Consider the following 27,993-nt stretch of genomic DNA (forward strand, 5'->3'; position numbering starts at 1 on the left):
TCCTGATACAGCTTTACTCTCCCATCACCCTCCCTACCCGCCTCTCCAGTATCCTACACTTCCAAGTGGGACCAAGCTGAGGCTTCCAATGGACGCCTGACTCCCTATTTTTCTCATGCTGTTTGTTTAACATGGAGTGAAAGTGTTTCACCTTCCAGCAGTGCCCATACCCTACTCTCCCACTGCCCTCACCCCATCTGCTCTTCAAAGTCCTAACTGCTCTCTGAGTCATGGCTCCATGCCACCTCCTCCGAGCAGTCATCCTTGACGGCTCAGAGCTCCCACCTCTGTGCTCAGCAGCACTTTGTATCCATTGTATGCTGCTTGATGACAGCTTTTTATACCCACCCCTCCTCCCACCCCCCCACCCCCCCACCCCCTCACCCCCCCACCCCCCCACCCCCCCACCCCCCCAGCCAGTGACGGCAGGGAACAGTTCTGACTTATCTCTGTATTTATCCCCCACTCCTCTAGCCTCCTCCAGGGCAGGGAAGAGTTCTGACTTCCCTCTGTGTTGCCTGACTGAGCACCCAGTAGGTGCATAGGAGGTGTTACATACAAGTGAGCTGAGTGAATCAGCCCCTTGCTCAGCAGATGGTCCCAGGGCCAACAAACTCTTGGCAGACACTGGTTGGCATCAACTTATAGTCTTCCTATCTCCTCCCTTAGACTCTCTCTTTTCCCTCCTCATTTTCCTCCACCCCGTCCTGCTGGCTCTCTCTCCAACCTGCAACTGGGATCTGTCTGTCCACCTCCCTTTCCCCTTGGCCACTGCCCCCATCCAGGCAGTCATCTTCCTTCACCTGGACAAATGGCTGTAGCTTCCTGGCTGGTCTTCCCTACAACTCTTGTGCCCCTCCAGCCCACTCTCCACTCAGTCACCAATGACTGTCCTTGAAAGTAAAACTGTTAGTGCCACCTTCAGGGCCCAAACTTCTTTAATGGATTCCCACGGCACTTTGGAAAAAACCCAGCTCTGTAGTCGGTAAACTGTGCTTCACAAGGCTCTGCGTGACTTGGCAGTGATATCTTGCACATCATTTTAAACCACTTTCCCCCTTGATCACCAGCACAACCAGCACAACGCTGACAGTTGTTCCCACACAGAGCCTTCGCACATGCTGTTCCTCTGCCTGGAATGCTCTCCCTTAGTCTTCACAAGGCTAGTTCCTTCTTCTTCAAATATCAGACAGCTCAGACAGACATACCCCGGCCACTCTGTCCAAGGTAGGGCTCTCTCCATAGTCTCCCATTTCTGCCCTGTAATCACTACTATATCCTCACTATTATTCCCAGCTCCTGCCACAGCATCCAGCCCAGAGTAAGAGTTCAGCAGATGTTTGAACACCTGCAACAATCTCCCCCTGGACACATAAACTCTAGTTTCATTTGGATCTTGACTAACAAAGTTAGAAGGATTTAGGGTTGTGAACTTGTTTTTGAAGCAAAAACCAAGAGTGGTTTATTGATGAATGTTTTTCAAAAAACTAAAAATAGAACTACCATATGACCCAGCAATTCCACTCCTGGGTATATATCCACCCCCCTAAACCCCACTAATTAGAAAAGATATATGCATCCTAATGTTCACAGCAGGATTATTTACAATTGCCAATTATGGAAGCAACCTAAGTGTCTATCAACAGATGAATGGATAAAGAAGATACAGTATATATATGTAATAGAATGCTACCCGGCCATAAAAAAGAGTGAAATTTTATGATCAAAGGGTCAGTCCAAGAAGGCATAACAACTGTAAATACGTATGCACAGAACACAGGAGCACTTCAATATATAAGGCAAATGTTACAGACACAAAAGAAGAAACTGACAGTAATGCAATAATGGTGGGGGACTTTAACACCTCACTTGTATCAGTGGACAGATCATCCAGACAGAAAATCAGTAAGTAAAAACAGGGCTTAAATAACACATTAGATCAGATGGATTTAATTGACATTTACAAAACATTCCATCTGAAAGCAGCAGAATCCACATTCTTTTCAAGTGAACATGGAACATTCTCCAGGATAGATCACATGCTGGGCCACAAAACAAGTCTCAGTAAATTTAAGAAAAATTTAAAATCATACCAGCATCTTTTCTGACCACAATGCTATGAGATTAGGAATCAAATACAAGGAAAAAACTCACAAGCACATGGAGGCTAGATAATATGCTACTGAATAACCAGTGGAACACTGAAAAAAATCAGTGGGTCATGGTGGAGAGTCCTGACAAAACGTGGTCCACTGGAGAAGGGAATGGCAAACCACTTCAGGATTCTTGCCTTGAGAACCCCATGAACAGTATGAAAAGGCAAAAAGAAGAAATCGAAGAGGAGATCAAAAACTATCTAGAGACAAAGAAAAGTGAAAACATGGTGACCCAAAATCTGTGGGAAGCAGCAAAAGCAGTTCTAAGGGGTAAGTTTATAGTGATACAAGGTTATCTCAGAAAACAAGGAAAATCTCAAATCAACAACCTAATGTTACACCTAAAGCAGCAAAAAAGAAGCAGATTCACAGATAGAAAAGCAGAACCCACAGATAGTGGTTACCAGTGGGGAGAAGGAAGCGGCAGGGGCAGTATAGGGGTAGGGGATTAAGAGTACAAACTGTTATGTATAAAATAAGCTCAAAGATATATTGTGCAATACAAGGAATACAGCCAATATTTTATAATAATCAGAAATGGAGTATATCTTTAAAACTTGTGAGTCACTATATTGTACACCTATAACATATAATATTATATAATAACTTCAGTAATATATATAATAAATTCAGTACATTATATAATAACTTCAGTTTAAAAAAAAAAGTAACTTCTTACTTCTGAGCATATTTAGCCTCTTTACTGTTATTTTCATTTGTCAACATTGATTCTCTTCAGAGACACTATCACTATGTTTCTTATAGAGTTCAACTCTCTTCCTCTAGCTACAGCAATAACTTTCCATGATGATTCCTCCACAGCAGGCTTATGCCCTGGGCCAGGTCTGGGTACCGGGATGAAGACCCGAGAGGCAGCTTTGGGAATGTCAGTCTCAGGGTCCTGGTGAGTGCTGGTGGGGCAAACCTGGGCTTGTGTGGCTGACCACAGAGCTATGACAGTGATGAAGGACTTGGATCTCACAACCAGAAGCACTGGGTGGTGGGAGTTCATCCATCACCCAGCAGAGGCATAACTCCTTTCCCCTTCTAGCTATACCAATACCAGCCCACTTACAAAACCCTTTATCAGAGCCCTGTATGAACTGGAGCATTTGTTGAGGGGCTGTCTGGGACCTGAAACCAAATGGCTGTGTCCTGGTTCCAGAACAGTCCCCATCCAGCATCTCTGGAACAGGTTCCCAAGCATCATTGGTGCTGCTTGCCTTGGAGCAATTTCAGGGTCCAGCCACCCCTCACGGCTCCCTGTCCCGGTTTCCCAGGACACCCCTGTTGGAACCAAGCCTATTCAGAAGTGCAATGTGCCCTCATCCAGAGTCTCATTTTTCTCACCCCTCTGGTGCCACCTGTTTCTAGAGGTCCTCACCTCTCACCTGGATTACTGCAGCAGCCTACTAGCTCATCTCCCAGCTTCTACCCTGACCCACCATCTGGTCTGGTCTCAACACAGCAGCCAAACTGATCCTATCAGGGGTGAGTCAGATCATAACCTGAGCCCCACAGGGGCCCCCACTGGACAGTAATTACAGAAGATGTCCTCACAAGGGCCGGTCAGGCTCCACTCCGTCTGCCTCTTCACACTCATTTCCCATCCAAACCCCAACTCCCCTCCAGCCCCGCTGGCTCCTGGCTGCTCCTCAGCCACCCCAGGCCTCAGCCTGGCTGTCCTTTCCACCAGAAACAGGCTCCCCAGGTATGACTGAGCGTTGCTCCTTCTCCTTCATGTATTTGCTCCATCTTCCTTCCAGCACCATCTTCCCTCCACGTGGCCCAAGCTTGGCTTGCTCTAGTTCAATTTCTTCCCACAGCACTTACATTTCTAGCACACTCTACACCCTACAAGTTTGCTGGGTTTACAGTTTTCTCTCTCTCTGCCAGAATGTCAGCTTTGTACCTACAAAGGTTCATGGTGTAGCCCAAACTCTTAGAATGTAGAATGGCTCAAGAAATATTTGAATGAATAAATGTCTGTGGGCCCTGCCATTGCTTCCCCCAGCCTCAGCTCCTGGCATACTGGGGACTTTGCCTCTGAACCCCGTTCAGAGTACTCACCTCTTCCCTGAAGCCTCCCTGGATTAGACTAAATTTATCACCACCTGACTTCCAATGGTCCCTAAGTGGGAGCCACGCATTTGTTTCAGTTCTCAACTTCCTCCCCCTTCATTCTTCTCTACTCTTGAGGAGCAGATAAATGGATACAAGAGAGTAGATACCAGCACCTGGTTACAAATCCCATGAGCTCTCTCCAGCCCTTGGCCCCTCACCCCCTCCTAGCTCACCTCTCCTAGTTTTCCTCCTTCCTCTCTGGCTGCCCCTTTTTTGGGCTCCTCTTCCCCCAAACCCCAGACTCTGTCCTCCCCACACTCTCCCTAGGTGATTGATCTCCAGTAGTTTTGGTACCAAGCCCACTGGTACTCCCAGTCCATCCAAAGGGCCAGGTCAGACCTCTGCCCTCTACTCCAGACCCACCAGCTGACCGTCTCCCCTGCTGTCCTGTGCCACCTCCAATGGCACGTGGCAAAGCCTGGAACTCTTGCAGCCATCTCTCTCCCTTTGTGTCCTATCTCCAAAGGCAGAATCTGATCAGACACTGTCATACAGAGTCTTCCCTTTCCCTCATCCTTGATAGTGGCTGGTCGTTGAATCCTGAACGGACTCATCTGGGTCTGCCCACAGCCATTGCCTAGTGTAGGTCACAGATTCCTCCCCATCCTCTGCATTTAGCCTCCTTCCTCTCTGTCCCCAGGCAGGGCTGAGTAAAGGCTGCTTAGGTGGCAGCCCTTCACTCAGACCCTCCAGGGCTCGGCACCTACAGGAGAGTGGGCCGGAGATTCCTGCACACTGTCAGGCTTTGCCATGACCCTACTCCTCTCTCACCACGCCTCCCATCACTTCCAATACTGGGATGGACTGGCTCTGTGTGGCTTCCCAACCTTTGCCCCTGCAGTTCCCTCTGCCAAGCACGCCCGGCCCTCACCTGGAGAATCAGCCACTCCCCTCAGCTCAGCCAGGGCCTCCTGCAGGACACCTGCTCTAGGACAGACCCTCTCCTCTCAGGGGACTAACCCCCTTTAGACTCTTGGTGGTCCATTGAACCTACAACTCCTGAGCATTCTGCCTCCCCTGGCTGTCCATAGGCATCCCAAAATCCACATGAGATAAAGCAGAACCCTGATTGTGCTCCACTGACTCTGCCCTGGGTTCACCCTCTCTTACCCTCAGCATCCTCCTTAGTCTGTGACCTCAGCGGAGAGTACTCCATGTATTTGTTGAATGAGTAAATGTATTTAGTGATTTAGTGCTCTTTAAATATATATTAGGTATCCTTATGAAAGGAGAACACTTGCTTGAACACAGATGAGCTCTCTTGGGTGCTAAAGAGAGGGGTGGACTGGGACCCATTGGGGTCTGACCAGGGTCAAGGTCACCTCTGGCAATCATGATGGAAGGAGGGGTCAGCCTGTAGCAGATGCTGTTCGTGCCCTTCCTGGGCTTGCAACTGCCAGGGCTGCAGCTCTGCTTGAGGAAACAGACCTCTCCTCCATCCAGCCCCAAATAAGACATGGTCCCAAGTGCTCCCTGGTAAATGGCAAACTCTTAAAAAAAATGTCAGTCTCTCCCTCTCCCCCCACCGCCCCCCCCCCTTGTCCTGGACAGTTTCTCTTCTGTCTCACTTAGTCACACATGCATTCATATATTCAAACACTCCATGTGCACTTTCCACGTTAAGCTCTGAGCTGTCTCGGCACAAAGGTAATCAACAGTCCCTGACCTCAGGGATTAGATCAGAAACCTAACAGGTCAGGCTGGCTGCTTCGACCAAGATACACGTGGGACATCCTAGATTAAATCTGTAATAATATTAAACACCTAACTCTGACAGGGTGACCATCCTGTGCTGGCAGCGTTCTAAACACCGTCACCTTCAAGCTCATGCAACCCTCTCAACAGCCCAGAGGAAAACGAGGTCCACACAGAGTCACAGGGTGTCAGAAACAGCCCTGCATCCCAGTGCAACAGGTGGGGCCCTCTAACCAGGATCAAACCCCCCTTCCCGAGCAGGATTTCCTTCCATTATCGGAGCCACGTCCTCTCTGCCCTGTGCCAGGCAGTGGGCAGACCCTACCCATGCCCTCTGAATTTCCTCACAATAGCACTGAGGGAGGAGGCTTCATCCTCACTGGGAGATGAGGAAACTGAGGTTCAGAGTGCCCTAGAACACCCACGTTTATGTGAACTCTCCGGAACAGCAAATCCATAGAGACAGAAAGTAGATTACTGGTTGCCAAGGTCTGGGGGCGAGGGGGTGTACTGGGAGGTATAGGATTCCTTTCTGGGGCGATAAAAATGTTCTGGGACGAGATAGTAGCGATGGTTACGCAACACTGTAAATAGACTACGAACCTTATGCTTTAGAAAACCATCATATACTTTAAAATGGTTGAAACGGTGAACCTGGAGCCCCCGGGAAGCGCATATTGACCTGGATGTGCGCTCTTGCCGAGATGTGCGTTTTCCTATTTTCATCTCAGGGTTGAGTCTAGACCTCTCACAAGGTTCTGCATTCCTGGAGGGTGGAGCCAGTTTGGCCCCAGTTCTGGGGTCATCTCAGTGCCTGCAGCAGTACTGAGAGGTCACTCATGTGCAAGTCTCATCGGCCTTTTGGCCCCAATTCCATCGTACCTCACTTCTCTTTTTCAGCACAAATCCCTTCCTGCTTCAGGCCTCCGGTTACAGCTGAGAGTCTCAGCCTCGATTCATGCAAGAACGACCTCCTTTGAGGGTGGGCCCAGACATCAGTCGTTTCCCAGGGGATACTGACATGTAGCGGGGCTCAGGCATCCAGCCAGAGGCAGGCAAGGCCATGCACAGTTCATCTCTGCAGCCCCAGGACCTATCTCTTGGCAAACGTTTGTTCAGTAAATCAATGAACATAGTTTTTTTGTTTATTTGTTTTTCCGCTGTGAGGCTTGCGGGATCTCTGTTCCTCCACCAGAGACTAAAACGATGTCCTTGGCAGTGAAACCTCGGGAGTCCTCACCACTGGACCACCAGGAAATTCCCTAAATATAGGTTTGTTGAGTAAATTAACATGAATGTGTAATCTTTTATTTGCTGGCTACAAGCAAATACACAAAAGACAATTCCATGCACTAAATGGGAAAAATAAAATTCAGCACTTACAAAAATGAAATCAATAAAATAGATAACTAATAAGAACCTATTGTACAGCACAGGGAACTCTATTCAATGCTCCTGGTGACAAAGAGGGGATATACGTACACGTATAACAGATTTGCTTTGCTCCACAGAAGAAACTAGCATGACATTGTACAACAACTGGACTCCGATAAACACAAACGAACTCTAAAAATCACTTTTTAAAAAGAGCAGGAAATGATGAAAGATATTATGGATATCAGACGCTCAATTTTAGGCCCAAAAAGTCACATTACAGTGGTGCTAATGGTAAAGAATCCGCCTGCCAAGGCGGGAGACACAAGAAATCCAGACCTGATCCCTGAATCGGGAAGATCCCCTGAAGGAGGAAACTGCAACCCACTCCAGTATTCTTGCTGGGTATTCCCCTCTGTCCCTCCACGGACAGACGAGCCGGGTGGGCTGCAGTCCATGGGGCTGCAAAGAGTCAGAAATGACTGAGCATACACTTGACAATCAGTGTTGAGGGAAACACAGGGCAGAGCAAGTCCTCTTTATAGATGTGGGAGCTGAGACCTGTTTGGATAAGAGGTTTGACAAGAGTCTGTTTCCTGGGAGTGTGAATGCAGCAGGTACTGGGGTAGGCCCATGTATTATTCATGTTCCCACAAGCACCTTCAGAGGACCACATCCTGATTCCCCTTTTGCCGATGAGGAAACAGAATCTCAAGCTGAGTGAGTGCCAGAGCTGGACCCAGCTTCCTGGTCCTTCTACTATTGGACCAGGCAACTGGCACAAAGATTGCAGGACAGATAACTTGCTTTTGGCAAATGATGAACATCCAACATCCCAAGGTCCGCATCAATGGCGACAGTGAAGACCAGCTTGGCACCAACACGGACGGTGAAACAAGAAACAATCCAAGTGACACGGCTTGTGTTCGATGCCTGGAGTCCCTCATCACACACTCAGCTTTCCTGGCACCACCTGAGTCTGCTTCATTATCCCACAGCTGAGGCCACAAACATCCGAGAGCAGCCTGTGAGTGATGTCCTGAGGCGCATTCACTCCACAGAGCCTAACAGCATCCTTGCTTCCCCTTCCCTTACAACCACAGCCATCACCTCGCCTCCAACATCATCTTAAATCAGACTAGGGCTGGGCCGCCTCTCCCCTCCCCGATCTGGGCCACCTCACTGGCTCCCCTACCACCAGCTGGACTGAAGTGACAGTCCCCTCACTGGGAGCCCGTCTTTGTAAATTATAAATGAGGCCAGGCCACAGCCCTGCTCAAAACCCGCCAGAAGCTTCTGCTTACACTTAAGATAAAACCCGAACCCCTTCCCTGGCCCTTCAGGCCCTCCCTCTGGGCCTTGCCTCCTCCTGTGTTGCTTTGCCCAGCAGCCAGCAGCCACGCTGGTCTCTCACACACTCTGAGCACATGAGGAACTCGCGCTGCTGTTCCCTCTGCTGAGAACTCTCTTCCCCCAGGTCTTCCTTGCCCGTGACTTCCCTGCAACTGGCTCTCAGCTGAAGCGTCATCTCCGGTCCCCAGACCACGCAATCTAAGTGACCACCCGGTCGGTGGCTCAGATAGTAAAGAATCTGCCTGCCATGCGGGAGACCTGGGTTCAATCCCTGGGTCAGGAAATCCCCTGGAGAAGGAAGTGGCAACCCACTCCAGTATTGTTGAGTAAATTAACAGTTCAGGTTCAGAGATGAACCTGAAGAATCCCATGGACAGAGAAGCCGGGCAGGCTAAAGTCCATGGGGTCACAAAGAGTCGGACATGACTGAGCAACTAACACTTTCACCCCCTATCAGGTCTTATGATTTTAATTACCTTTGTAGCCCAGGTCACCTTCTATTTTTCTGGCACTATTTTTGGTTTGTTTATTTTCTGTCCCAGCCCCCCTGCCCTGCCTGTGCATATGCACAGTGACCCTTCCGTCCTGTTCATCACTGCGTTCCCCAAACCTTGCACAACGCCTGGCGTATAGAAGAGTGTAAAGATCTTTGCAAAAGAAGCAAATAGTAGCTACTGAGGACCTGTGATGTGACAGGCACATGCTAAGGAGCTGGAGCTCTAAGTGGACACAGCAGACACATGGCAGTAACTTATATCTAGCAAAAGATCCAGGCATCAATCAAGTAACTGACTAGATATTTTAAGAGTAGGATGATTGCTATAAAGGAAAATGAAAAATTCAAAGAGTGTGTGCATCTATGTGCATGGTTTTAAAATGTGCACAAATTCTCTGACACTCCTCTACCAAGAGGTAAAACAGAATTCCCTCTGCCTAGAAGGTGAGCAACCTTGAATGCCGGGAGCCAGCGTGAGGAATCCTGCCCGTGACAAGGTCATGAGGAAGAAAGCCTGACAAAACGCAAGGACGTGATTAGGGTTTAGGGGTTTCGCCCCCGGCACTTGGTCACTTGATTCCGAGGAGCAGAAAGCAGCAGAAATGATGCTGTATGATCTCAGTTACATCCTCAAGGGGGTTCAGCTTCCACCTGCTTCTTAAGCTTAGAACCTAGCTGCCATGCTGAGAGGAAGCCCAGAACACACAGGGGCATCATGGAGGGGTTCTGGTGAACAAGACCAGTTATGGACCCACCCAACAGCCAGCACCAACCACCAGATACCAGCAAGGAAGCCTTCCAGATGGCTCCAGCCCCAACCAAATGATTACAGTCACGGGAAAGACCCCAAGCAAGACCCTCCTGGTGAAGCCTGTCACCCTCCGTAATTGTTAGAGGAAAGGACAGGACATCTGTGTTTTCTTTAACCACTAACTTTTGGGGAGACTGACTCAATAGCCATAGAGAACCAGAACAGGGAATGGTGTGACCTCTGTGGAAGTCAGGGAAGGTTTTCCTGGAGAATATTTGAGCTCAGATCTGCCCAAGCTGAGGTTAACTACTTTGAGGGGAAGCCTGGCAGACATGAGGACTGGTGTATATTCCTACAAAGGCGTTGTTCAGTCACTAAGCCATGTCTGACTCTTATCGACCCCGTGGACTGCAGCACTCCAGGCTCTCCTGTCCTTCACTATCTCCCAGAGTCTGCCCAAATTCATGTCCATTGAGTCAGTGATGCTGTCTAACCATCTCATCCTCTGTTGCCCCCTTCTTTTATTGCCTTCAGTTTTTCCAAGTATCAGGGTCTTTTCCAACATGTCAGCTCTTCACATCAGGTGGCTAAAGTGTGGATCTTCAGCATGAGTCCTTCCAATGAATATTGAGGATTGATTTCCTTCAGGATTAACTGGTTTGAGCTCCTAACAAATGAGTACGTGAGGATTAAAAGAGACGAGTAGCACAGAGCTTCTGCCTCGAAATGGGAGAGCTGAGTACTGGTTCTTCCTAGTGTTCTGGGTGAGTAATAAAATCATTCTAGAACTTCCACAGTCCCGTTTGTTTCCCTCTTTAAAACATGGCCCTGGGCACATAGTAGGGGAACCAAGTGACCCCATTCCTATCTCCACCACTGCTGTGCAATCTTGAGGGAGTCAACCTCTTTTCCGGTTTCTCTCTCTCTCTCTTTTTTTAATGTGGGCTATCTTTGAAGTCTTTATTGGATTAGTTGAAATATTGTTTCTGTTCTATGTTTTTGTTTCTTGGCCACGAGGCATGCAGGATCTTACCTTCCTGACGGTGGGTTGAACCCACATCCCCTGCACTGGAAGGCAAAGTCTTAACCACTGGACCACCAGGGAAGTCCCTGGTTTTTCTAAAAATAAAATACATGCCAAAAACCAAATCTATCTCAGTGCTTTGAGCTCCTTAAAGACAGGCACTATGGGAATGCAGGCTCACGCCTCTGTGCTGCCACAGCTATTTTTGGCCCCATCAGCCTCAGAAGCAGGTCTCGTGGAGGGGGTGTACATGCTCTTCCTTGAGGGCTGGTACACATCTCCTTCCTTGGCTGCAGCATCTGAGTCACACACGGGGACGAGTGGGCCATCGCTGACATTTACAAAGCCGGCCGGGTCCTGAGACCTGGCGGCTGCTGTGGGCTTTTCAGTCGGGTCCTCGAGCATGTGTGTTCCTTTGCTTGGCCAGAGTTCACCCCTTGTCCACGCCTTGCAGAAATACCTCCATCCAGGGGCTCTGGGGCTGACCCTGGGGATCACAAGCCTAGTGATGGCTGCCCCTAATGGGGCATGAGTGGTACTCTGGATAAACCTTATCGGTTGAATACCTAGGGGTGTCCACACCTCCTTAAGGCACCATTTCCTCCCTGAGTGTCTAAACAGATACTCCTTTCTCTATTTAAAAATGGTGCCAGAACCATTTTTAAACAACTCCCAACCTGTAGGTCAGTGACCCAGTATTTATTATTACTAAATAGATATCATATATTATTAGTTATCATTAATATTACTTATGAGCTGCCATTGAGTGAGTGTTAACTTGGGTTCCAGGTTCTGTGCTGTGTGAACTTTATACCATCAAATTCTCACAAGTGCCCATATGCAGTGGGTATTGTCATTAGCCTCATTTTACAGATGTGTGGAAATTGAGGCTCCAAGCAATAAAGGCTGTGTTGCTCAAACCACTTAGCTCATGAATAAGACTGGATCCCAGATCTAGACGGCAGGACAGCCAGGCTGAGCCACTGTGCTGTAACACCACTTTTAAGCAAGTTGTCTTTGCCAAGTACAGGCTGTATAATTTCCAGTCTTCACTGGAATGTCTCCTCAGCTAAGTATCACTGGCTCCATTTTACAGATAAGGGAACTGAGGCTGAGAAGAATAAGACATGCCCAGTGTCACAGAGCTAAGGTGGAAGCGCTGCATCTGACTCCAAAGTCTCTTGACTTGATTATCCCCTAGGATGCTGGTTCTCAAAGGGTGCACCCTTGCTGGGGTAGGGGTGAGGGTGGTGGGGAGTGGAATCAGTTTCACCTGAGAATGTTTTAGAAATGCAAAGTCCTTGGTCCCACCCCGAAACCTACTGAATCAGGAATTTTGGCGATGGAATCTGGCAACCTGTGTTTAAACAAGCCCTCCAGGGGATTCTGACCATACTCTGCTGTAGAGAACTGCTGGTCTAGTGCCTCCCACAGTTTGCAAAATTTACAGTGCAAAGCGCTGTGGGCAGAGCTTGGAAAACAAAGTTCAGAAAGTGGAGATGCTGTTCAAGAATCTTCCGCATCAAAGAACACTTTTCAGGATCCTTGTCAACCATCAGGCAAGACAGGGCAGGGCTGTCTCCACAGACATCCAAGGTTGCTGGGAGTGGGAGCTGAGCTGGAAGCCCACAGGGAAGCGTGGGCCGAGCTGCCCCTATGATCAGCAAGTTCTAGTATGGAAGTGGGGTGGGGAGAGCAGTGCTCTTGAAAGTTTCACAGTGGAACAAAAACAAGCACAGCAAAAATAACAAGAAATAAACTGAAAAACTATGTTGCCTTTGCCAGAAGAAGGGTGGCCCAGTAATAGATGACCCACCATCCTGGCTTGCCCAGGATGACTAAAGAGTTTCTGGGTGAGAAATGGAGTATTTCCTGCCATGTCAGTAAACAAGGATGTCACAGTCATTAGCGACTGCAGCCTCCAAAGGGAGTTCCTAAGCCTTAAGGGCACTCAGGAAGGAGAAGAACACCTGGGATCTAGTAGCCATCAAGACTGCAGCCACTCCCTATGGTGAGCCCCAAGGGAGCTCAGGATGTGAAAAATATGGGATTCTGGCCCAAGACAGCTGAGATGCATGTGAAAGGAATGATTGCAGATAGCCCAGACTCTTGCATCTTCCCATACAGAGAAAAGCACTAAATTTCTTAACTTGGGATATCTGGCTTTCTTTAAGTAACAATAATCTTTTGATGTTCAGACTACCTGTCCTTTGTTGCAAAACTTCTATATAACCCTCGCCTCCTTGGAACAGTTCTCCCAGGGTCACCTGCGATGCTGTCTCCCAGACTTGAAGTCCTAAAAATTCTCATCTAATAAAACATAACTCTCAACTTTTAGGTTGTGACTATTTTTTAAGTTGACACTGGGATGCAGAGCTTCCAGGGCTAAAGCCAGGAGAGTCCCAGCCAACCCAAGACATTCTGCTTGCCCTGGGCAGTAGGGCAGCAGCAGGTGCTGTTTGGATGAAAGGGGAGACCTGCCTGGCCATGGGGATGATGCCCCACAATTTTGGCAAATATTTCTGATCCATCCTTACAGGAGTGTTTACCTGTCTGTGTGAGCAGGTGCAGAGGTTTCCTTTGTGTGCTCTTTCTCCCTCTACCCCAGACACACACCCTGAAGCCCACACTCCTGAAAAAGGACATTCTACAGCAGGGCACCTCCTGTGTGATCCTGATGCTCCTAACTCAGGGCCTCTGCTTCAGCCACTCTAAGGACTGTCTGGCCTCCTCTGCTCCTGCCTATCCAAGGTCTACCTGGGAATTCTCCCATGTCATCCTGGATCCTCCTTTCCTGCTTTTTTCAGAATTAAATATCTTTCCCCAAAGCACCGTTTCCTTTCCCAAGTCTAACACTCAGAGGTAGCTCTTCATCAGAATGATTTTCATGAAACAGCAGCAATGGATACTAGTCCAGTGTCCACTGACATGAATCTCCCAGTCAACCCCATTGGTAGGTGAAAATCTTACACCTTAAACTCAAACTTAAGTTTGCCAGTCCTTTCTGAACACTCCTACACTGTTAGTAGGAATGTACATTAGTGCAGCTACTATGGAGAACAGGGAGGTGCCTTAAAAAACTAAAAGTAGAGCTCCCATATGATCTGGCAATCCCACTCCTAGGTATATATCTGGAGGAAATCATAACTTAAAAAGATACATGCACGTCAGTGTTCATTGCAGCACTGTTTACAATAGCCAAGATATGGAAGCAACCTAAGTGTTCTTCCACAGATGAATGGATAAAGATGATGTGTGTTATATATATATATATATATATATATATATATATATATATATAAAACTCAAGCATAAAAAAGAATGAAATAATGTCATTTGCAGCAACATGGATGGACCTAGAGATTATCATACTAAGTAAGCCAGACAGAGAAATATAAATGATACTGCTTATGTGTGGAATCTTAAAAAGTCATGCAAATGAACTCGTTTACAAAACAAATGGACTCAAAGACTTAGAAAACCAACTTACATTACCAAAGGAGAAAGGTGGGTGGGGGGAGGGATAAGTTAGGAGGTTAATATCAACATACACATTCTACCATATACAAAATACAAAATCAACAAGGACCTACTGTAGAGCACAGAAAACTCTACTCAATACTCTGTAATAACCTATATGGGTAAAGAATCTGAGAAGAAATCGATATTTGTATATGTATAACTGAATCACTGTGTTGTACACCTGAAACTAACACAATACTGTAAATCAACTATACACCAATATAAAATTCAAAAAATCTTACCAGCCCTCTTAAAATCATGCAGAGGAAGTGGCAGGGCTAGCACACCAACCCAGGCTCAGGGCCTTGGCCCTCATAAGCTGTGTTCTCAGTTTGTTTTCATTACTCAGGCCATGCGGGTGAGGCCGAGTCCCCTTGGGCCTCCAGTGCACTCAACACATGTCTGGATGCAGAGCAGACACTCAACAAACATTCAGCAGGTAAATCAGAAGCCCTTGTGAGTGGCCAGGATGCAGGCACCTCTGATGACCAAAGAATCAAAGCTCTGCATCCCGGGAAACTCTTTAGTCCTGGCCAAACCAGGATGATGGGTCACCTATTGCTGGAGCCAGCCAGATGCTCGGAGCCAGTGTATCCAGAAAGATGGCAGGAAGGATCCTCCCATGGACATCCTCTGCAGAAGATGGGCTGCGGGACCATGAGCTCCCTGCGGGCAGGAGCTGCCCCTCTCTTGCTCACCATTGATGTCCTAGCCCCTGGCATGTGCCAGCACCTGGGGAGCTCTGTGCATACCTGCTGAACGACCACACAGGCTTCACAGATTGAAGTCCTGTTCCCCTGGGGGAGGCTAATTCCTCAAGGATTACAGACTGAACAGAAGTTGTGCATGTGGCCATAGTTCTGTCTGACATTACTGGGCTGTACTTAAGGGTGAGCTTCTGGGCTGAGCTCAGTGAGGACCAAGAGGGTGTATGAAACACATTCTCCACTGGTCTAATCTACCAGGCATACCAAGGCCATGGAGTTGCACCCACTCTCCTCCTGCCCAGCATCTACATCTTCATCCTTGGGTTACAACCCCTCTACCTAGGTTTTCCTTTCAGAAGCCACCATCCCCTTAACCCCTATCCATATACTTCAACTGTCCAGGGTGGTCACATGGCCCAGGCCTGGCCAATCAGCACATTCCATCTCACAGGCTACCATGATTGGTCCAAGGATGGGCATGTGACTCAAGCTGGTCCAATGAAAGTCAGCCTTGGGGATTTAGGTGAATGGTTGAGAAAGAGAAGCTCTCCGAGTAAAGAGATGACTAACTGTTAAGGCTGATGGAATCCTGGAAACTGGAGCCACAGGGACTGGGCCAGCTTGAGAGAAAAGGAGACCCAGGAGAAATCAGAACAGAGAGATGGAGACAGAAACCCAGTTCATCATATAAGACCTGTTGCTGGAATACTCCAACACACGAGCCAAAAACCAAACATCTCTCTCTAGCTTTCACATCACTCACGCCACTTCAAGATGGGTTTCTGCCACTCCTAACTGAAAAAGTTGCATCATAGAGTCAAACAACACCTGCTGTTTTCTCACCCAGAAGTGCCCTCAGCCCCCAAGCTTACATGAGGTGTCTGGCACTCACACCTGGCACTCCTACCCACTTCCCCTTCTCTACAGCCCCCCCCGCCCCCGCCTGGCTTCAGACCTTTGTAGGTGATCTGGGGCCTGGAGTATCTCAAGGGTCCCCACTTGACCCTAGTCAGGCAGCTTACCCCAGTCCACCCCCTGTGTTGTCAGGAAAGTTGACTTTCTGAAGTAGATGGTATGCCACTTCTTTGCTTAATACCTCCATGGGCTCGTGGCTACCCAGAGCAGGGTTTCCTAAAGGAGGGGGTGCACGTCCCTGGAGGTTAAGTGAGCTGGTCTTAGACAGCACATGGAGCCGACACCCAGACACATGGAAACATAGAACAAGAAACTTAAGCTCCTTTTGATTCTCTTGCAAACCTTCTGCTTTCTTTCTAGAGAACACCTCTGTGAGGGGCGAGTGTGGCCCTGACAGGTCTCTCCAGCTCCCTTTTTAGCAGAAAAAGAGAAGCCCTCGAGCTCAGACCCTTCCATGACAGGCCGGAACATTAAAACGCTGGTTTGTGTCCGTCGCCTTTGTTTTTACAGTCACCTTCTATTTATGTAAGTGATTCCGGTTTTGCACTGAGAATAGTTACAGAAAGTTTCCTTTGGAGACGAATTTGTATAAACACAAAAGTGAGTCTGTTTAAAGTAAAAAAAAAAAAAGAAAGAAAGAAAGAAATAAGGCAAACCATAGGAGGCATTTGGATACGGTGAATGTTTGGCAAACAACGGTAAAACAGGATGAAATGTAACCTACTGAGCCAGGCACACAAGGCCCTTCACTGTCTACCCCTTGACATTCCTTCAAACCCTTGGAGGGGCTTGGGCCTCCTGAGACGACTTACAGAGTCATACCTCTAAGACTTTGCTCTTGCCGTTCCTCCTGCCCAGATGCCCTTTCCCCATAACCTCCCCATCAACCTAGAACAATTCCACTTACTATGAAGACCCAAGTCAATGTCACTGTTTCCTATGGTTGGAGTTGGTCCAACTACTCTAGGATTTTCAGTGGACCTGGAGAGCAATTTCTGTGCTCCCTCAGGTGACTTTGTGTGGGTTCCCTGAGGCCAAGAGATCCCAGAAGCCAGAATGGTCTTTCAGGTCTGTGTCTGGCACTAGAGGCTCAGTTAGCACAAGATGAACTGAACAGACTCTAACTGGGGGATGTAGATCCACCAGGTACCAACACGCCTGGAGGCAGCACAGACCTGGACTCTGAATAGTGGAGGGAGAAGGAATTCTAAGGCAGGGAAGGGAGTGAGGGGCAGGGGCCTGAGGCTGGGCCCCATAGCTTTCCTTCAGGAGAGAGGAGAAAGGTGAGCATCTTGGGATAGTGGGATCCTGCGTGGTACTGCAGCAGAGGGCCTGGTAGGCTGAGGTTCTTGATTCTAACGTGCATCTGAATCCCCTCAGGACTTGTCAGGATGCCAGCTCCGAAGCCCCACCCCAAAGGCTCTGACTTGGTGGGTTACAGTGAGCCTGTGAAGCTCCACTTTAAAACAAATGCTTCAGGCCACATTGAAGGCCACTCTCTGGAAAGCACTGAGCCACAAGTGTCAGGGAAGACTGGACACAGGTAGGGACCCTAGGGCTTCCCTGGTGGCTAATGCGAGAAGACGCGGGTTCGATCCCCGGGGAAGGGAATGGCAACCCACTCTAGTATTCTTGCCTGCAGAATTCCGTGGACAGAGGAGCCTGGTGGGCTGTTGTCCATGGGTCACAAAGAGTTGGATGCAACTGAGATACTAGCACTTTCACTTTTTTGGGGGTGGGGGAACCTATAGACAAAATGCAGGAATACACATGAACTGCCAAAGGTCCCCAGCACACTGCATCCCAGCCTGGACACTGAGAGCCTGAAAACAGGGCTTACCAGAGAACAAACCTCGTCAAGGTTATTTCAAATATGCCCCCAAATAACTCAACAGTGATATGTTTAATGAGGTGGATCAGGCCGCAACTTGGGTGATCCAATCAAAATACAGAATCTCTTGTTAGAGACCTTATCAACTGGCGATTGTAGACATGGAGCTTAACCCCTGCGGGTCAGGACTGAGGCTCTCTCTGGCTAAAGAAGCCCTCCTTTGTTTGCAATCAAATTGTTCAGAGATGAAATCCAGGCAAACAAGTGGGGGTTGGTGGGGGGTGAGGGCGGAGGTTAGCAGAATAGACTGCAAATAGCCGGGAGGCATCTGTGTAACTTTGTTCCCAGAGCCTCCTCCTGGGTTCTATACTAATCGCTGTCTTACACGTGAACGAAAATCAGAAAACGCAACCGTGCTCACGGGAGGGGGATTTCAGGCCAGCGTCCGTGGCTGGCCCCTCTTCAAGGTCTGGCCTTCGGAACCATCCAGGCAGAGTCACTCATCAAATGGAGATTGACTTTTATCTGATTACCCAATGGAGAAACATCCTTCATCTCACAGGAGCATGCTGTGGGAAAGGCGTTTTGCAGACTGCAGGGAAAAGTTGGGCCTTGGCTTCCCTCCTGCTCGGCCAGTGGAAAATTACAAAGAAAGCAAGGCTGCCCTCTGCTCTCCTCAGGGGTTCTTTCTGGGCCCCGGAAAACACAGAGAGAAACCGGAAGCGGAGCGAGCCTGTGCTTACCTGGGGCGGAGAGGAGTCTGGGAGGCGGCGGGGGCGGGGGTGGCGGCGGCAGCGGGGGCGGGGGCCGGCACTGGCAGACGTGTTGACAGCTGTCGGTCACCTTGGAGCAGGACTTCTGGGGCTCACCGTGCGTCACCTGCAGAAATGGGCACAGGTGCCCAGGAGGAGCCAGTGAGGCCACTGGGAGCCCAGATGCTCCCTCCCCACCGCTCCCCCCAACACACCTCACCACCCCCGGCCTCGGCAGGAAGGACAGAAGCTGAGTTGGCTCAAAGAAAACCACTTTATGGGAGGCTGGCCTAGAAGGACTGGAGAGCAAGGTTTCATTTCTAGCCCTGCCAGGAACCAGCCATGGGACCGGGGCAATAGGCTTGGGCACCCGTGAGAGGCAGACGAGTACCGTGAAGGTGAACTCCTAGAATCTCCCCATCGAACAAATGAGGAAACTGAGGCCCAGGCGGGAGAAGTGGCCGCCTGAGGCTCTCACACCCAGATGGTGACAGGACACTGATTCCGCCTCTTCAGTAACCTGACCCACTGCCTGTTTCTCCAATCTTCCTTGCTACCTGGCAGGACCAAGCCCTGGCCTCCTCTCTGGCCACAGCTCTTGATGGCCTTCCTGTGTCCACTCTGGGCCAAGGTCCCCTCATCTTGAAGGAGGCCCCTTACCCAGCCAGGCCTCTTCTTTGGTGGCTGTGTGACTAAGGGGACCGGAGCAACATTCCCAGCGGTATCCACGAGGCCCCCAGTGGTCTCGTGGGAAATACCCCTGACCAAACTGCCTGCACTCAGCCCCCACCAACCCTGAATGCCTGTCCACAGCTCAGGGGATCCCGTGGCCACAGGCCCTGCGCGTGAAGGAAGCCCTCCCTTCATGCTCTGGCCCTCTGTTCTGCTCTCAAAGCCCTCTTTCCGGTCCTGGGGTCCTGGCTGTGCTCCCGCCTTTTGCACTGGCTGCTCCAATGGCCTGGAATTTTCTCCCACACCTTCCCTCCTGCTTTACCCGTTATTCAGCTCAGCTATCACCTCCTCAGGGAAGCATCTCTGACCGCCCTGGCCAGGTCATCTCGCCATTACAAGCTCTCCTGGTACTGGATTTCACTCTACAGGACAGAAATCTACATCGGAGTGTTTACCTAGTTTATCCTCCTGTTTACTGGACTCTAAGGTCTGTGGGGTCAGGAGTCAGGCCTTTTTCCTCTTGCCATCATATCACCTAAGCAAATGCCTGAAATTCACCAGAATTCACACCTCTTGAATCCTGGGTTGGTGTTCTTCTGACTTTAGTCCCAGTCTCCCCATGTGTAAGCTACAAAGGGGAGCAAAAGTGGGTGGGTGTTCACGTAGGGGATGTCAGCTGCTTGCACGTTAGACTCTCCAGGCATCTTTAAAAGATTCTCATGCCTGAGCCTCTCTCATGCCAGTCAAATCAGAATTTCTGCAGGTGGAGCTGGGCATGCGAATTTTGTGGAAGCATCCTGGGTTAAACTTCCAGTGCATAGCCAATGAGAGAATGGCTGGTTTAGACCCACTCCCAGCATCCCTCCCTATGGCAGACAGCCATACATCTTTGAGTTTAGCATTTTCTGTCTGTCCCGGGGAACAGCTGATTTAAAGACATGAAGGAAAGAGTTGGTGGTCACCTGCTACCTCAGGGAGGGCCACAGTTCATTTCTCTGGCTGTCATCTCCCATGAGTAGAAACCCACGACCTCAGTTTCTCTGCAACCAGCCAGGGTAGGCCTGCCTTTGGGGGCCAGTGTAGACTCTCTGCTGCACGTGTCCCGGGCTGGCAGAGACGGCCAGCAGGGCTCGGCTGCTCCCTTGACACACGGCAGATGTGAACAGGACAGGTAATGGTACCAGGAGGTGGACTGATTCACAGCCCCGACTGAATATCTACAAGGCCATAAAGCTCCTGCTGACCACCTTTTAGTGTTTTTAAAGGACCACTGACTGCATTTCAAACCCCGGAAGGCCATCTTATCTCACAAGAACGTATCCTCAGTTGGTGAGCCTTTTCTCGGTTATCTTATGGAGCTGATGAACTCCTTAGATGTCATGGCCAAACCACTGACTTCTCTCCCCCAGCGCAGTGGTCAGTCCTCTCATCAGCCATCACGGAGACTCTTCTCTGGATTCCGACCTTCCAAGACCCTGGGGCCTGCTTGAAAGCTCCCTTCTCCCAACCACTGGCCTCTGAGATCGCTTCTACACTGAACTCCACCAAGTCTGTGAACATCAAGCAATGCCGTTCCCAAAGCAATTACTTCCCTATTCTCCAAGGTGCAGTTCACACGAGAAGGTTCACGACGAGCACATTTGTTTAACCTGGCCCAACCCAGTGACCTATTTTTGTGAGAGGCTAGGAGGGCACAGATGGATCAGAGGGCTTCATATGATGAAATTACAAGCAGAGAAACCAGGACAGAGTTTCGAGGCGGAAGGGGGCGGGGAAGTGAAGGCACACCCTACACCTTAAACATCTGGCCTCTGGTATCGCAGTCCCACTGAAAAGGGAGTGGGCACAGTTGCTTAACCAACCATAAGAACACACTAATATTGTCACCACCCTATTAGCCAGCCTGGGTGGGCTATCCTCCCGGAGGCGGGGGCCCACTTGGATCCCTCACTGGTCTGGACCAGTACAGGCCTGTGGCTGCTGCACCTTCCTTGACTGACAGCTGGTAACACACGCTCTGCATCCACATCGGTACATCCTTCAGGCCCAGCCCTTACACGGTCTTCCCGGGCAAGCCATCCTGAAGCCCACAGCCCCCAGAACTAGACCCAGCTACCCAGTGCTGCCCTTTCACTTCATAAACCCTCCTCTCTGGGGCACTTTCCCCCTGTTACGTAATGTCTGTCTCTGCACCACCCCCCCACCCCCACCCCAACCAGAAACACACACACTAAGTTGCGAGCATCTTGGAACAGAAAGGCAGGTGGGTCTGTGCTTTATGAGTCCTGATGGAACATGACTTCCTGAGCCTTACTGTGTGTCAGTCATGGGACACAGGTGCTGATTTCACCACGAGAATAATCGAGAGATGGAGCTGGTATCATCCATACCTATAGAATGACAGGCTGGGCAAGGCTAAGTGATGGACCAGAGTTGCAGCAGGCCTGACATTCAGCTGGTGCTCAGTGCAAACGTGTGCTGTGGAAGGTCTGCCTGGCAGTGGAGAAACATGGAACCTACCCCGGACCCGAGTTCCAGGACCATTAGTTCCGCGGATCGGCAGTGCTTTGTTTAGACCAGTAAAGAGGAATCCTCAATACCACACGCTTGTCTCAATCCCTGGCCTGGTTGGGTTACATCCTGGGAAGTCTCACAGGAGAGTAAACTTGCCCCTGAATTCACCTGCTCTTAGCTCAACTTGACCGAGAAGGAGCAGAGGCCCAGAGAGGGTCAATGACCCGCCTAAAGCCTGTACTGTGACTTCCTGTGACCGCGTTTTATTCCAGTCTTACCATCACCCACCTTCCTTTCCCCGCTCCACAGTGTTCTCCTGAGGCCAGAATCCTGAGGTCCAGAGAGGCCCCAAGAGGTCCCGCAGTCACCTGCATTTGGTCCCCGGCAATGTGGTCTGGGGAACACGGGGCTCGTGGCAGCCAGTTCCCACCCCTGGCCTCCTCAGGAGTCCCTGAATCCATCCACTTCTCATTCCGCGGCCACAGCCCTAAACCAAGGCACCACCACGTCTTCACAGTTCCCTCGTCTCTCTCCAGGGCTGCCTGGTAAACTATAGGACACCCTGTAAAATTTTAGGTAAACAATAAACACTTTTCAGTATAAATACGTTCTAAAGATTGTATGGAGTATACCTATGTTCAAGAATAATCCATTGTCTATCTGAAAATTTAACTGAACAGTCTATATTCTTTTTCAAGATCTTTTGATGTGGACCTTTTTTTAAAGCCTGTATTGAATTTGTTATAATATCGCCTCGCTTTTATGTGTTGGTTTTTTGGCCACCAGGCATGTAGGATCTTAACTCTCCGACCAAGAACTAAAACCACACCCCCTGCATTAGAAGGCAAAGTCTTAACCACTGATTCACAATGGAAGTCCCCAGCTTGTATTTTTATTTGCTAAATCTGGCAACCTGACTCTCATCAACCCCTTGCCTCGATCCTTCCCTGAATCCTAATCTTCTGTTGAAGCTGGTTGGAGATTCTAAAATGCTAATTTAAGACTGTGTCATCTCTTTCTTAGAAACACTTTCCCTGGCCCCCAGAGTCTTCAGGATCAAGCCCAACCTGTAAGACACGACGTTAGTGGCTTACAACAGAGGCCTCACCTGGGGAACCCTCCCCGGGGTTCTTCCAGTGCCCTGCCCTTTCCTCCTACCTGGGGGCTGTTCCCTCCACAGTCTGGACACTTCACTCAACTCACAGTTGCATCCTGACTCCTGACTTCTTGCTCCTGTCTCGGCTAAAGCAGTGTACCTGCATTTTCTCTGGATCTTCCACCAGCTCCCAGCTCTAAGCTATTTGCTCCTACCAAGCGTACTCGCCTGCCATGACTTGTTTAACAATCTCTCCAGTGCTAGACTGTCAGCGCCATGAAGGCAGGGACCACTACATTTCCCTTGCCCTTAACACGGGGCCTGGCAAACAGTAGGTGCCGGATAAATGCAGCTGACTAAATAAGTGAAGCTGTAATGACTGTCCACAGGGGCGGGGGCTTGGCAATTGCTTGGGATGGTTCCGTGTTGCCACTCAGAGACCCACAGGCCCGGATCTGAGCCTGTCTCTCCGACGACTGCTTTCGGAGGGCGCCCACAAAGATGATGGCTCCTGGCGTCTTTTATCGAGACAGGCCAGCACCACAGTAACTTGATGAGACACGCTCCTGTCACACCTAATAAATTCGCCAGCCTGTCATCCTCTTCACTTGCAGAAAAAAAGGACTCATCTGGAAGTGAACTTAGAAGAAACCTAAATCACAGAAGCTCAGAATCTCAATTCCAGACACATGAAGGAAAAAAGAGAGAAAAGGCTTAACAGTGCCCCCACCAACCTTGCGGCTATTTAATGTCATCTGACTTTAATGATTAAGTTTCTTTTCATCTAGGAAGCAGCCAGAGGCTCCGGGGCTGATCTCAAGGTTGGAACCTGGTGCTTAGAGGGGCCACACAGAGCTCTGGCTTCATCAACCATCCCGTTAATTACAGGACTTGGTTGTGCTGGCTCACACTGCCAGATGTTTACAACTCCTCTAGCAAAAAGCTCATAAAAGCATAGACAGATTTTTTTTTCTATTCAAGAAACTCCTGTGACGTCACACATGATAATCTCTCCACTTAAAGGGAAACACATGGCTTTGTGCACTTCAACTTTTCTCCCCTCTCTTCTCCTGAATTCAGTTCTGTTGCTCAAAAACCAGATTGATTCATTCCAAAGCCCCCTTTCCCCTTGGCCTCTCAGCCCTTATCATTTGTAGATTATTTTTCCAGCGCCTCCAGGCAAGATTTGATCCATTCTGTTTGTCTGGAGGGTTTCTTTCTAATTGATTTTCACAAAAATTGATTTATATTGAGTAAGGACATCTGAAATACACACACACACACACATTTGCTGGGGGAAGTACTGCCTGGCTGAAGGACACTGCTTAAAAAAGGAGCTACTTTACAGAATTATTTCTCTTGGTGGTGGGGGTGTGTGGGGAGGTGGCAGGTCTACTGTCTCTATCCTGCTAGTTCCCACAGCAGAATTCCAGTTCTTGGAGATTAACAACATCACCATGTTGCTCTCCATACTAGCTGGAAAAGTCTCCCAGAAGAAGGCAAACTGTAAACAAATGAATATAAAAAGGAAGTGAGCTGAACATCTGAGGTTCAGCTAAAAGTTGAATGAGAAGAACTGGTCCCAAACCACCCAAATGTTTAGAAGTGACAAAACTCTGAATCCCGAGAAGGCACAGCTGAGTTTAATAGCTGCCTTTTCACACATTAAACAAAGCTGTCAATTCCTAAAGGAAAACAATTGTGAGTGAGACAGAGGCAAGCCAGAGAATAGAGCGGAGGATGGGGCTGGTGCTGGCGAAGGGGGTGTATATGCCCCCCGCCCCCACTCAAGCAGACCCACTATCTCAAGCTCTCCATGTAGATAGCTGGTTCCAGCATTAGGGCCCCTAGTTATATCCCAGTGGTCACCAGGGCTGCCATCCAAACAGGACTGACCAAGTTCGTTCTCAGCGGGGCCCTGTCGCTTGGGACAGCTCATGAAACTTGGTGGCCTGGCAAACAGTGTTGCCCCATCCCTTCTCTGAACTGGCACCTCCTACTCAGGGCAACTATCTGAATAGTCCCCAGCCCCCAAAATGCCACCAGGAGAACATGAAGCTGCAAATTTCCCAGAGTGGGCATTTCAGTGTCTGAATTGGTAAAAATATCCTCCAGACCCTGCAGAACCTCTAACAATTCAAAAGTGTTGCTGGGACTATGTAGCGATCAACAGAGTACCTGGCTAGCCAGACAGATGAACGATGTTACCCTATTGGTGACTTCCTAACATCAATAATGGCAGAAACAACCTCCATTCAGTGTTTAGTACGGTTGAGGCACTGAGCTAAGCAATCTTTATCTCATTTGCTGCTGCTGCTGCTAAGTCACTTCAGTCGTGTCCGACTCTGTACGACCCCATAGACGGCAGCCCATCAGGCTCCACCATCCCTGGGATTCTCCAGGCAAGAAACTGGAGTGGGTTGCCATTTCCTTCTCCAGGTACTTATAATTGCACAGTGAGGAAGTAGAAACTAAGGTCCAGAGAGGTTAAGCACACTGTCTAAAGCTCCCCAGCTGGTAAGGGGCAGAGCTGGAGCTCAAAATTCACCGTGCGTATGTGCTAAGTCGCTTTGGTCGTGTCCAACTCTTTGCAACCCCAAGGACCGCAGCCTGCCAGGCTCCTCTGTCCATGGGATTCTCCAGGCAACAATACTGGAGGGGGTTGCCAAGCCCTCCTCCAGGGGATCTTCCCAACCCAGGGAGCTGGCAACAAAATTCACCTCTTCACCATTACAATGGACCACTGACTGTGTGTTCTGGGAAGCACCAGGGACTATCCCATCTATCCATCTCTCTGACCCTAACACAGGTCACTGGAGTTGGTGGCTATTTGGTCTCTGTCCAGGAGGCATGGTGGGCCCAGGGTGAGGATTCCATCCTCAGGCAATCCTTAGAGATGGACAACACCTTCCTACATTCCCCCATCAATAGGCACTTTGCAAAATCTGTCCCACATCCTCAGCTCCACTGCCTGCCAGAAGCACAGTCGCTTCTGTGTTGTAGTCCAGTTTAAGAAGGCTACTGTGAAGTTTTACTAAAGGCTCTGATAGGAAATCAAGAGGGTATATTCTTGGGATCATTTTTTCTTTCTAAGTTTGCCAAAGCTCTAAGATTTCTTTCTCTGCATTTCTGCAATGGAATATTATCATCCAGAAGGCATTCCCTGTGACCTGTCTGTTCCAAGGCGCTGTCCTGTGGGCCTCACTCAGCAGGCCAGGACTGAAGTCTCTTTCAGGAGTTTCTTATCTTTCCATGGCCAGAGTACAGGGAGCCGGAGCATCTTTTCTCTTCCTAAACTCTTCCCCGGGACCAATCGGACCGGCAACCGCAGAAAGCCAGGGTCGTGGGAGTGAAGGGACAACCACTCGCTACCCCGTCCTGCCCAGGAGGTCGTCCTGGGCGCGCAGCCCGCGCCGCCGCTCACCTGCACGAAGCCCCAGAGCGGGTGGAGCGCGCAGTGCAGCAGCAGTGACGGCCAGCAGCAACCTCGGCGCAGCACCAGATCCCGGAGGAGCATCTCGGCCCGCGGCTCCCGCTCCCGGGGCGAACTGTCAGGGGAGCAAAGCTCGAGTCAGCTGGGCTCCCCGGGCACCAACCTGGTGGCGCACCCTCACCCGCAGCAGTCCGAACGCAGTGGGCACTCCCCGCACCCTGGTGCACCCTCGTGACCCAAGCCTGGCCCTTCACTCCAGCTTGCACCCTTGCCGACCCTTGGTGCACACTCACGGAGGCCGGCATTCCGGAACTCACACTCCGTCGTGGCGCACGCCCCCAAAATCCTGCGTGCGTACCTTGGCCCCCAAGCACACCTCCAGAAACAGCCAAGCGCTCTTCCCGAGCCCCGTGCACCTCCCCAGACACAGTCGTGCACAACTCTCTCCCACTGTGAACACACTTCAAACCCGGCGGGCGCCGCTCACCCTGTGTGCACACCCACAGAACCTGCCGCTCACACCCACCGACTCCTACCCGCACATTCGCTGACCCCCGCATGTACGGCACCGTGAAATCACACGCCGCGGTCACCCTGTCTGCCCCTCCGGCCCTCACTGCGCACACTGCAACGGAGGCACCTCGGTGCGCTCCCCGCTAGCCCTCGCGCGCTCCGCCGAGCCCCGGCCTCTCGCCTCAGGGCGGGAGCTTCCCCCGCGTCTCCATCTCCGCCCGCACCCCTCCAGTGCCTCACGCCACCTTGCCTGGCGGCGGCCCCCACCGATCCTCGGCGCGGGGAAGAGAGGTCCTCGCTCGCTCCCCCCGCCCGAGGCAGAATCTGGTCGCGAGCCGCCGGACGGCCCCCATTTAAAGCCAGCCGCCTCCCCAGTCCCCCGCCCTCTAGGCGGGGCCTCGGTCCTCACCCTGGCGACTGCGCGGGCGCCGAGGGGCTTCACATGCCGAGGAGGAACGCCGGACACTGGAGCAAAAGTTTGCGCGCGGCTTGGGCCTCCCGGGCGGCTGAGCCCGGGGCCCGGGCAGGGCGCGCTCGCACGGGGCGCAGGGCGCGGTGGCTCCGGGCTGCGCCTGGCCGCGCGCGGGCCGGGAGGGGCGGCACCCCGCTCCTAGGAACCGGGCGGGCTGCCGAGGCGGAGGCGGAGGGCGGGGAAAGTCTCCTCCAAGCCTCCCGGAGCCGGCGGCGCGTGCCCTCCCGGGTCCCCGCCCTTCGCGGTGGCGCCGCGCGGCTGCCCGGGGCGCGGGGGTGCCTGGCTTGGACCGCCCCTCACGCCGGCCCGCAAGAAGCAGCGACCAAAGGCACTGGCCTGGAGCGCCCGCTCGGGCCGCAAGGCAGCGGGCGGAGGCGAAATAAATAATGCACGAAAAAGGAAAACAGACGTGAGCCGAGCCAGAGCTCGCCCGCCTCCCGCCTGGTGCTGCGCGCCCGCCCGCGCTCTCCGCCGCCGCCGCCGCCAGCGCCGCTGCAGTGATTCCTCGTCTCCATCTAGCGAGGCTATTGTGTATTGGGCACTTAATAATTTATTTATCCACCCGCGAGGAAGAGGACTCCCAGCTCCCGAGG

The 27,993-nt window shown here is 50.6% G+C and overlaps 1 protein-coding gene across 1 annotated transcript in view; it reads right to left on the minus strand.

Annotated features, from left to right (window-relative positions):
• The window catches only part of PRIMA1 (proline rich membrane anchor 1), a 64,911-nt gene extending 38,412 nt beyond the window's left edge, over positions 1-26,499 (minus strand). Inside the window, exons 1-2 of the mRNA XM_052660096.1 lie at positions 26,407-26,499; positions 18,692-18,827 (exon numbers count right to left, since the gene is read on the minus strand). Of these exons, the coding sequence (XP_052516056.1) occupies positions 18,692-18,827; positions 26,407-26,499 (229 nt within the window). The remainder of the gene's footprint in view (positions 1-18,691; positions 18,828-26,406) is intronic.
• Positions 26,500-27,993: the final 1,494 nt, after the last annotated feature.

Source organism: Budorcas taxicolor, chromosome 21 (assembly GCF_023091745.1).
Source record: "Budorcas taxicolor isolate Tak-1 chromosome 21, Takin1.1, whole genome shotgun sequence".
NCBI classification, from domain to species: domain Eukaryota; kingdom Metazoa; phylum Chordata; class Mammalia; order Artiodactyla; family Bovidae; genus Budorcas; species Budorcas taxicolor.